The sequence below is a fragment of the Engystomops pustulosus genome, chromosome 1 (assembly GCF_040894005.1).
Source record: "Engystomops pustulosus chromosome 1, aEngPut4.maternal, whole genome shotgun sequence".
Lineage (NCBI taxonomy): Eukaryota > Metazoa > Chordata > Amphibia > Anura > Leptodactylidae > Engystomops > Engystomops pustulosus.
This window is the reverse complement of record NC_092411.1, coordinates 242,797,906-242,809,912: the sequence shown is the minus strand read 5'-3', so window position 1 is coordinate 242,809,912 and position 12,007 is coordinate 242,797,906. Positions and strand designations below refer to the sequence as shown.

General features: G+C 43.5%; 1 protein-coding gene across 29 annotated transcripts in view; it reads right to left on the bottom strand.

Annotated features, from left to right (window-relative positions):
- Nucleotides 1–12,007, bottom strand: part of SORBS2 (sorbin and SH3 domain containing 2) — a 188,061-nt gene that overhangs the window by 84,234 nt on the left and 91,820 nt on the right. For 14 of the 29 annotated variants that reach the window (XM_072122669.1, XM_072122687.1, XM_072122649.1 and 11 more), the window contains 4 exons: nucleotides 10,619–10,668; nucleotides 4,264–4,356; nucleotides 1,478–1,504; nucleotides 1,187–1,314 (listed from right to left, as the gene is read on the bottom strand). In XM_072122669.1, the coding sequence (XP_071978770.1) occupies nucleotides 1,187–1,314; nucleotides 1,478–1,504; nucleotides 4,264–4,356; nucleotides 10,619–10,628 (258 nt within the window). In that variant the 5' untranslated portion in view covers nucleotides 10,629–10,668. The remainder of the gene's footprint in view (nucleotides 1–1,186; nucleotides 1,315–1,477; nucleotides 1,505–4,263; nucleotides 4,357–10,618; nucleotides 10,669–12,007) is intronic. The other 15 variants (XM_072122695.1, XM_072122792.1, XM_072122851.1 and 12 more) reach the window with 4 other exon arrangements.

The window sequence follows — 12,007 nt, the reverse complement described above, 5'->3', positions numbered from 1 at the left end:
TTTTTTTTGCAGATGTGGAAAAAAAAAAACGGATGACATACGGAGGTGAAAAAAACAGATGCAGATACAATATGGACATCACATGTCCACAGCTGTAAAAAAAAATGGACCATTTAAACAAGCGCCTGTGACTTCACTGACCCCCAATCACAGCACGGGTCTGTTCATGCTGTGTGTCATATTTAATTTACGGTATGATGACATGGACTAGTGTCTGTGCAGTTTTATCATATAAAAGGGTCAATAAAGGGGAGAAGTAGAGCGCAGTTAAAACGGGGGAGTGGTCTGTACTAAACAAAGGCTGTTCAACAGGGGAAATGTGGAAAAATGCTAGACCGTATAAACCGGCATCTCTGTCATGCATCACCAATATGTCATCAAAGGGGGGAGGAGCCAAAGCTATGATTTCACGTTTTTTTATTCTTTAGAAACACTTGTCCCCATATGACAAGTGTTTCTAAAGAATTAATAACCACCCTACCCGAGTGGTAAGTAGTTTACTGGGATAAAATCTGTTGACAAGTTCCATTTAAGTATTGAATTGCAACTAGATGTCCATACATCTCATCCATCTTTCCTTTATGTGTGCTTTAAAGGTGTGAGCAGATAATTGGGGGGGGGGGGGGGGGTTCAACAGGAATCTCTGTGCCTTTTCCAAAGTGTTAATAACTCCCACCCAAGTTTTTATAAGTGTTGCCGGAAGAGTGGGCTAACACAAAGTCAAGGCAACTGAGCAATAACAGAAGCCTCTTCTGTATCACTAATATCACAATATATATGTGCTTTACAGTGGAGGTTTCCAGTATCGTATTGTTACCTAAGTTACAGGACCACCCCCTCTCTTAACGACAAGATATATATCTGAGCCTTTGCATATTGTAACTCTTTGGAGCTTGAGGTAGAGTATTACATTCTTCAAGAGATCATTATTGTATTCAAGGCATCTTTCTTGCAACCTGTTACATCAGTCTATACGTAGGCATAGGAGACCAAATCTCGTAAAAAAGTGGAGAAAAGATCAATTTGATGTTCATTAAACTTATGACACATTAAAGATCTCTGCCCTGCTTTGTAACTGTATAGATAATTCCAATTCCATGTTAAACCTGTTAAACATACAGAGCTGCACATCCGCTGATTGGTTATGAAATCTGAAGGAATATTAAACAGAAATCATATAATTTACCTGAGTAGGGGATTTTCTGTCCTGTAAGTTCGGCCGGACACTTCTAAAGCCTTTTGCTGCAAGGGAGGAACCACTTGAATCACCATTGAGACCATCTTTCACACAATCATTGTAAGACCTCCAGATATCTAGAGTTAAACCAGACCATATGTACAGTGCCATTATCATTACTATGGTAAATGTGAGGTTAGTTGTCTGCCCAGCTACTCTATAGCCAACTATACCCAACAACACTAACCAATACTGAGCAATCACAAGACCAAAAAATACTAAAGAGGAATATCGGAGTACCTGAATCAGGCGAATGAGAGTCCTGCCCTAAAAAAAAAAAATTAATTGGTAGTTAATATATGTTAATTTTTTTTATTTAAAATGACCAATAGGCAACAACCTCATAACCCGAACTTAGAAAAATTCGCAAACTTTGAAAATGAAAATCATTTACAATTAAAGGCGATGTCTCAGATTAGAAAAAAAGTTTCCTTAGTAATCATCGCTCTGCCTATCTGTGGGCTCCATCTGCTATTATAACTCATCCCTTTCAGATTAATTTAATCTAAGCGGCATTTCCAGGCAAATCCTGTAGGTGTAAATGGCGCAGCAGCTCAAAAAAAAATAAGCAGACTTTTTTTTCAACTATCAGACAATCCATGTAATGTAAAAGATGTTATCAAAAGAATCTTAGAATTTAAGGGCATTTTGTTCTCAAAAATGCCTACATCACTCTCAGACACAAGAATGTAATACATACAAACGGAGTACTATTACAGTATATGCGTTTGGTAGTAGTGGTAGTTCTACTTTTTGAAAAACATTTTGCAATTTGTAAACAGGTAAGGCAAAAAGAGAATTAAGCAATTTTGAAAATGCATCTATCAACTTTTACTGCCCCTGCCCTAAAGCCACAATGCCCTAATTTTAATTTTTGTAGATGAGCATAATCAATCAAAATATGGTGAAAAGGCTCCAACATGTTCTTTAAAGGGGTTCAGCCATGTTTGTAAGTTATCCTTTAGGGACAAAAAAACTGTTTGGTAACAGTCAGACTGCCGGACACCCATCTATCATAAGAATGGGATCCCAACAATCAGAAGAACAAAGGGGTCCTGGATGACTGGATGACTCATACAAAGCAGCTGGGGGATGGTGCAGCGATTGATTACTTCTGCCTGTCAGGTACAACTCAGGGATGATGTATTCTTGGCTTATGCTTTGCAGGACAAGGCTGGAGCAGTGCATAATTTGGGTGAGGAGAGACCCATTATCATAATTTTACAATACTGTTTTCAGCAAAACCACTCAGTCCATGGATTAAACAAGATATGTCCCTACATCAGTGTAGCTACAGCAGTCTCAATGTATGTTTGGTTCACAATTCATAAAAGCAAATGGTACATTTCCTTTAAGAAAACAGACGGCACTGGTTTCTGAAGAATAAATTATTACCACAATGAGAATAAAAGTAAGGTTATTTCTCCAACATAACATTCTTCACTCAGTGACTCATTTTTTTGACATTTTGGATGGAAAAATATTCTAAATGTTTAAAGATAGCCTGTGATTCATTTTTTTTAAAGTACTGATGTGTTAACGAAAGTTTCACTATTTTCAATTGCATCTATCATGTATATATATAAAAAAGGTAGTTGCAGCACTCAAAAATTCAGGTATTGGTGCACATTCAGGGGCCAGGACGAGAGGTCCCAGGATACTTAGTATTAGAAAAAATGGCAGCACTCCAAAGGCTTGTGAAAAAAGTGGTAGTTTATTCCAACATGTGCCAAGCTACGTTTCGGCTCCCATGGCCTGGAGCCTTTCTCAAGCTATATATATATATATATATATATATATATATATATATATATATATTTAGTAAAATACGTATCAGATGCAAGATCAGCTATTAAATTAAAGATTTATCACAATATTTTTGCCCCTCAAACCGAAACACAATGCTTGTTGCTCTTTTTACACATGACTCGGAAATTTTTTTTACTCCAATATTCCAGGTCAGTATTCCTCTGAAAATCGCTCTTCAAAAGAAACGCTCATTGGGGGACATTTATCATAGTGGCCTGCCCTCGTCATGGCGACCCCTCCACCGGCCACTGCCCCCTCCACCCCCACATGGCGGGCAAGTGGCGTATTTTAATCACAAATTCTTGAACTGCAAAAAATTTGCGATTATTCCTGGTGTAGAAGTAGTGATAAATCTCCCCCATTATTTTGAAGTGCTTTGGTCGGGGGTGTTATCACGATGTTATTTCCAGGTTCCAGCACATGTCAAGTGGTACAGACATGAAACTCCCACCTACTCTTCTGAACTTGCCTCCCTTCTCCTACGACTCTGGCAAGACCACATGCACGGTAGATGTCCGATGGATCTCTACAGAGGAGAGACTCTGGGAACCGCCCCACACAGCTTATCGTTAAGAGAAGCTATGGTAACGCCCACAGAAGCATATAGGAGTAGTAAGCATATTTTATGAAACTGATTTTTGGGGGAATGCTGACCTGGAAGACTGAAGAAAAAGGTATGCACAAGTTATTTGTATAAATAGCTACAAGGATGTTACTTTGGTTTATGGAGCTAAAAACTGTGATAGATTTTCTTTAAATTTATCATAACCCACATGCAACAGTTTCTGTTTGTTATGTTCTTAACTACAACCATAAAATACTATACTCAAAAAGAACGTGTGATATCATGGCTTGTTTTATGATGTCCTAATGCCCTAAAAGCAAATTGGAACATACAGTTATATTGAATCCTTTCAATAATACAGTAATAAAATAATAAATCCACTGTATCAGTACTATTGGACCACCTTTAGGGATGGAGTAATGGACACAACACACCACTAAAGCGTTGTATTCCATAATAAAAGGTTTCGTTTTATTATGTTAGCTGTATTAAACAATACAGAGTGAAATGTTACACAATGTGATACTTCAACCTGAAAACTCAACCAGGTTACAGTAAACTGGATACGGAGGTGTTTTACAGCAGTCAGGAAAAGCGAGAGCTGCAGCAAAAAGTTTCAACACTTGTCTGTTGTTTTGGTTAGTTGCTATACCTGAAGCCAACAGATTTGGAGAACTTTGCACTCTCTTCACAGCTGTTAGTGTGACAGACATTGCAGCACGTTTGCGAGCACATCCACCGCTATCTGGAAGCACACAAAGTGATAGTAATGCAAGCAAAACGCAGACACCGCAAGCACATGCAATGTTTAGCACCAATATGGAAATATGAGGCATTACAGAGCAGGAACATGAGAGGAACAGGTATACACATAGCCATGGACAGTACAACGGCTGTACCTGTACATGTTGTTAGCATCGCTTTATGAGTCACATAATAGACACCAGTAGTATTATTATAAGTAGTAGTGAGTAGCTGCTTTTGCATTTACTTACCTTCCAATGCTGAAAATGATAAAGCCAAGATAAATGTGACAACATAACAAATCTCCAGAGTTTTTGTGTGTAACCTGTACTTCTATTCAGGATATTCTGGACAGGACATAGTACATACCTCCCAACCGTCCCGTTTTGGGCGGGACAGTCCCGTTTTTTAACCCTTGTCCCGCCTGCACGGACCGTTAAGTGAAAGTCCCGGTTTTTTTGCGGTTTCACGGATTTTTCCGTTTTGTCCCGCCCCCGAGTCCCGCCCCCCCCCCCGAGTCCCGCCCCCGAGTCCCGCCCCCGTCCTGCTCAGGATACAGAGAAGCCAGGGGGCGGGGTACAGCGTCCTCCTCCTCTCCAGCTCCCGGGCTGTCTGCTGCAGAGCCGGCACCTCCCCCATCCCCTCCCCTGGGAGGCAGAGCCCTCCCTGTCCTCAGGCTGCCACTTGCAGGCACATGGATGGATGGATGGATGGAGCAGTGCAGAGTGTCATGTTCTCTGCACTGCCCCTGCACAGCAGCCCCAGGGGATCATCCTCCGTGCAGGCAGGAACTCTCCAGCACTGCTACATCAATGGCTCCCTGCCCCCACCTCCTCCTGCTCCTCACTGAAGTTCGTCTGATGAAGCAGAGCCGAGTGTGTGCAGCTGCTGCAGTGTGATAACAGGTACTCTACAGTGACTGCAGGCAGCAGCTAAAGGGTTAAACACTTTCCTCCATAGACCCCCTGCCCCCATCCCTAACCCCCCCAGTGCCCTTCTATTCTGCTTTTATTGTACCATATACTTAATCCCTTAACCCCTTAAGGACGCAGGGTTTTTCTCTCATTTCTCGCTCTCCAACTTCAAAAATCCATAACTGTTTCATTTTTCCGTGTACAGACCTGTGTGAGGGCTTATTTTGTGCGTAACAAATTTTACTTTCCCGTAATGTTATTTATTTTAACATGCCGTGTACTGCGAAGCTGCAAAAAATTCCAAATGTGGAAAAATTTTTTTAAAAAACCGCACATGTCACGTTCTTGTGGGCTCAGTTTTTTCGACTTTGACTGTGCACTCAAAATAACACCTCAGCTTTATTCTTTGGTTTGGTGCGATCGCGGTGATACCGGATTTATAGGTTTTATTGTGTTTTAATACATTTTCAAAAATTAAACGCATGTGTGCAAAAAAAAAAAAAAAAAAATTTTTGCCATCTTCTGACGCTAATAACTTTTTCATACTTTGGCGCACGGAGATGTGTGAGGGGTCATTTTTGGCGAAATGAGCCGACGTTTTCATTGCTACCATTTTGAGGTCTGTGCGACATTTTGATCATTTTTAATTTCATTTTTTATGTGATGTAAAAAGGTGTAAAAGTCGCATTTCGGACATTTGGGCGCCATTTCCCGCCTCGGAGGTCACCGCCACCCGTAACCGTTTTTATATTTTGATAGATCGGGCATTTTGGGACGCGGCGATACCTAATATGTCTGTGATCTTTACTGTTTATTATGTTTTATATCCGTTCTAGGGAAAGGGAGGTGATTAGAATTTTTAATATTTTATAAATTTTTTTTATTTTTAAAACCTGTTTTTTCTTTTTTTTCCACTATTTCTTAGACCATCTACGGTACATTAACCCTAGATGGTCAGATCGCTTCTACCATATACTGCAATACTTCTGGCTCATTGTAACGAACCTGCAGAAGCCATGTAGCCTCGTGTCAAAAGAAGACCCGAGGCTACCACGGCAAACGATCGCCGCCCCCGATGACGTTCGGGGGCACAGCGATCGTAAAAAAGACTTTGCCGGCGACAATGACCGACTGCGGTTATTAGCGGTGGGGGTTTTCTGCAACATGCAAAACCCCCCACCTTGTATGAAGAAGACTCAGCCCGTGAGCCCTCTTCATACACTCCTTATACTCTCTGCGTCGTAGAGCTACGGCGCAGAGCGTTAAGGGGTTAAAGGGGTTTTCCCACAAATACAAGTTAGGCCCTATCCATAGGACAGGGCTTAACCTGCTGATGTGTGGGGGTTTCAGTGATGTGACCCCCATAGATCATGAAAACAAGGGGTCTGTTGGGGTCCACATAAGGTCCATGTCATCGCTCTATGACGGTAATGGAGCAGAATGGTCATACACGGCCGCCTGCTCCATTACTCTGACGGAACGATTTTTGCGTTTCCATATTTCACTCCCCACTTTCAAAAATCAATAACTTTTTTATTTTTCCACGTACAGAGCTGTGTGCGGCCTGTTTCTGCGTAACAAATTATACTTCCTAGTGACAGTATTAAATATTCCAGGCCCTGTACTGGGAAGCGGGAAGGAAAATATCAAATGTGTTTTTTATGGCTTTCACTGCGCGCTCAATAGGACTCCTCCCCTTTACTGCGCTCCATAGGACCCCTCCCCTTTACTGCGCTCCATAGGACCCCTCCCCTTTACTGCGCTCCATAGGACCCCTCCCCTTTACTGCGCTCCATAGGACCCCTCCCCTTTACTGCGCTCCATAGGACCCCTCCCCTTTACTGCGCTCCATAGGACCCCTCCCCTTTACTGCGACAACGAGCATGTCCCCCCCCTAGACAACGAGGATTTCCCCCCCTAGACAACGAGCATTTCCCCCTGCTAGACAACGAGCATGTCTCCCCCTGACCCCTAGACAACGAGCATGTCCCCCCCCAAGACAACGAGCATGCCCCCCCCCCTAGACAACGAGCATGTCCCCCCCCCCCAGACAACGAGCATTCCCCCCCCTAGACAACGAGCATGTCTCCCCCCGACTCCTAGACAACGAGCATGTCCCCCCCCTAGACAACTAGCATTTCCCCCCCCCCTAGACAACGAGCATGTCTACCCCTGACCCCTAGACAACGAGCATGTCCTCCCCTGTGGCTGCGTGCCCTTTTTTGTGTGTTTGTGTTATTTTTGTCTTCCAGGACCGTGCCTGCTGTGGACTGCTTCGGATTCGAAGGATTACGTCTATGACCGACATTTCTAACAAATAAAATGGTCAACGAGGGTGTGTCTGCGTCTTTTGTTCAATAAAATTTTCTGAAAACGGTGTGATTATTTATTTTTTTGCGACACTCTTCATAGTTTGCCGTAGTAGTGGTGCCGGCTAGGTGACGGTGCTCATTACTAAGGGCTGGCCTTAGTGTTTGCCTTAATTTTTTTGGCAAATTTACACTAACGCCCATACCATTACCCCGGTACCCACCGCCACCAGGGGTGCCGGGAAGAGCCGGGTACAAACCAGTACCTGACCGTCTATAGATGGTCAGGTGTTGGGGCGGCTGCAGGCTGTTATTGTTGCGCTGGGATAGCCCCCTAACAGTGGCCTATCCCAGCTCAGTAATGGCAGGCTGCTGCTGCTTTTTTGTATCAGGCTGATTTGAACAATAGGGGCACCCCATGCCGTTTTTCCCCCCCATTTTTTTGTAAAAATGGGGGAAACAGCCTGGGAGCCCCCTTTAAAGGGGGGACCCCACGCATATTTTTGTCAAAAATTTGAAGAAAAAACGGCATGGGGTGCCCCTATTTTTCAAATCAGCCTGATACAAAAAAGCAGCAGCAGCCTGCCATTACTGAGCTGGGATAGGTCACTGTTAGGGGGCTATTCCAGCGCAACAATAACAGCCTGCAGCCGCCCCAACACCTGACCATCTATAGACGGTCAGGTACTGGTTTGTACCCGGCTCTTCCCGGCACCCCTGGTGGCGGTGGGTACCGGGGTAATGGTATGGGCGTTAGTGTGAATTTGCCAAAAAAATTAAGGCAAACACTAAGGCCAGCCCTTAGTAATGAGCACCGTCACCTAGCCGGCACCACTACTACGGCAAACTATGAAGAGTGTCGCAAAAAAATAAATAATCACACCGTTTTCAGAAAATTTTATTGAACAAAAAACGCAGACACACCCTCGTTGACCATTTTATTTGTTAGAACTGTCGGTCATCGATGTAATCCTTCGAATCGGAAGCAGTCCACAGCAGGCACGGTCCTGGAAGACAAAAATAACACAAACACACAAAAAAGGGCACGCAGCCACAGGGGAGGACATGCTCGTTGTCTAGGGGGGGGACATGCTCGTTGTCTAGGGGGGGGGACAGGCTCGTTGTCTAGGTGGGGGACATGCTCGTTGTCTAGGGGGGGGGACATGCTTGTTGTCTAGGGGGGGACATGGTCGTTGTCTAGGTGGGGGTACATTCTCGTTGTCTAGGTGGGGGTACATGCTCGTTGTCTAGGGGGGGGTACATGCTCGTTGTCTAGGGGGGGGCATGCTCGTTGTCTAGGGGACATGCTCGTTGTCTAGGGGGGGCATGCTTGTTGTCTAGGGGGGGCATGCTCGTTGTCTGGGGGGGACATGCTCGTTGTCTAGGGGGGGGCATGCTCGTTGTCTGGGGGCGGACATGCCCGTTGTCTGGGGGGGACATGCTCGTTGTCTGGGGGGGACATGCTCGTTGTCTAGGGGGGGGCATGCTCGTTGTCTGGGGGCGGACATGCCCGTTGTCTGGGGGGGACATGCTCGTTGTCTAGGGGGGGACATGCTCGTTGTCTAGGGGAGGACATGCTCGTTGTCTGGGGGGGGCATGCTCGTTGTCTAGGGGAGGACATGCTCGTTGTCTAGGAGGGCATGCTCGTTGTCTAGGGGGAGTGGAATATGCCCCCCAATTATATACATAAATATACATTGGTGCCAGTGGATGCGTTGAAGGTATGAGCAGTGGCGTGGCCAGGGGGTGTGGTTAGGGGGCGTGGCTAGGGTGTGGCTTCTGTGGGTAAAAAAATCGCCGCGGCGCGCTTCGCGCGCCGCCATTTTGTCCCTCTTTCTCCTCCACAAAAGTTGGGAGGTATGCATAGTATGGGGAAATCTAAATAATGCCTTAAAATATACGTCTTCCAGTTCTCACTTCTACACGGACACGATTGTGTGCTTTACTGGGCCGCACTCCTAGCCCCCTCCATCTACATAGAGAGGGGCTCCTCCACAAAACGGGCAGTTATAGGACCTGCTCTATCTTTTGCCGTGTGGCCATCCGGCTTGGTCACGGTGCGGTTAGCCATTTTGTGCTTAACGCACCCTATTTGGGTGTTATAGACCTCATTAAGGGTTATGCGTCCAGATCAATAAGCTTATGTGCATGGAGCCTTACACTGTACACTTACGAGACAAGTAGAAATTAAGGTCGGCCTAAAAAGATGATTTTTATTAGCCGCGTTTCAAAATGACTGGATCTATCCCGTTTGTTATATACAGACATTGCCTTGTTCACTGTTTGTTAAACGTATTATTTTAGACTACTATTTCATGAATTCTTGCATGCTTGACAAAAGTATTGAATAGGGAAGTATAATTGACATGTTGTAAGCTGCATTAGACAAAACAGACATCGGAACAATGACAAATCTCACTCTTCTGCAGACAAATGGCAAGTCTTTCACTCTAAACAAAAGTATGCAGGAACCCTTCCCCCCTCCTACAGTGTGAAATTACACCAGGCATAGGGAGGGGTGAAGTGCTGAGGGAGCAAGGGGAGGGTGACACAGTGTAACAGCCTGTGAAGCTGTAGAACAGTGGTAATGCTCTCAACCGCGAGTCATTTTGCCTCTTTAGCATAATTATAAAAGTTGATTCTATTAGGATGGAGGCCATCGATAACAAATATAAGAAGATTACCACAGTCCTGGTACCTGGATCTATGCGTAAGTGTCCCTGGTTTATCATTATTGGTTTTGATAGTAGATTTCCTTTATATTAAGCTCCACCATTAAAGTTACTTTATTTTTGCTAAAAATTTACCATATTAGTTACAGTCCAATAAGCTTCTTTTTTTCTATGCCCCAAGTGGTACCAAACGTAATTGTGGCCGGCGGCCGCCATACGAGAATCTCTTTATAGTTATGTAAAAGAGCGTAAAAGGCCGTACTGTAACATTATATATAGATATATATAGAAGCATCAGATATGATATGATATGCATAGAGGTGATACATGTGGGTGTATAATATAAATACATATGAGGAAAATCATACCTGTGTTCATCTTTAGTCTTCGTAGTTAAAAGAAACAGACTTCAGTTTGCCTGTGGGATACAACAGTCATAATGTTAATAGACATATGGTTTATAGCTTTAAGTCATTGAAAATTGAAATGTTCATTGAAATGTTCTGCCATTAAAGGACATTTGCCACCAGGATGAAAGACTGCATGCAAATGAGCCTAAGGGGTTCCAGGCTCCATTAACACATATGGAGCCTGGAGCCCCTTAGGCTCATTTGCATACAGTCCTTCATCCTGGTGGTAGTTGCCTTTTAAGGATAAAATTCAGGTTGGCTACAGCCATCACTAGGAGGCACTTCTGAGCTATTATTGGGTTCACAAATGAAACAAAAGAATAAGTATAGTACAATAAGCATAAGGTTCCTAAAATTCCAGAATTATGACTTTAAAGTTAACAGAATTTCATCATGTAGATTCAGAGCTATGCAGAAGATTTGGAATTCTGAAAATTGACTTTAAAAATATATAGGTAGCCAAACATTTCCAAGAGTGGATATTAACAATAAGGCTGAGATGGGAAAGGTTAGATGGCATGATAGTTTTGTATGGTTCAAAAAAAAAATTCACTTAAGATGTTGTTTAAAATATATAGGGGATATTCAGTTCAAACTACAAACTCCATAAACCATATCCAAAAACAGCATTGTGCATATGCTCCGAACAAAAAATCTAGGTGTTATAATCTCATAGTGACTTAATCCCCACATCCAGCTGCTCTCCGCACAGCGACTTTTAATCTACACAGTCCCTTCGCTATGTAATGAAGTGAAACAATTACCACCACAGATTTAAGGGGAAGCTCTGCTTAACTGTCTCGCTGTCACTTTTATGGCATTGGCATAGGATTGTGCCAAACATCTTTACCTGTTAAACATCACAGCATAAAATACACATTCCCCACCATCTGCTGCATCTAACCAGCTTTAAACATATCTGCAGCATTTCACACTTGGAACAACACTGAGGTTATTCCAGGGAATGTGGGGAATCTACATCGAATTAAAGACACTGATAAAAATTCAAAAAGCAAGTATAAATGTACAGTCACATGCTGCATGTGGTAGGTATGTGGTATTTTTTTTTATAGGGGATGACAATCTGATCAGTGGGGGTCGTGGAAATCGATATCTTACGGCTATGAGAATTGGGGCCTAGTTTTCACTAATTAAATGATCCATTCATTACAAGGGGGTGCAGGAAATTGCAGTGTACAGTGCTTGGCTGTCTCTGGAACGCTCATAGACAGTGAAAGGGACTACCACATACCACGGGGCATATTCTGACACCCCCATACAGTATGGAGTGGCAGGATGCATGTTTCATCTGCCACTTCATTCAATTTTTCTCATGATCTGTAGGTG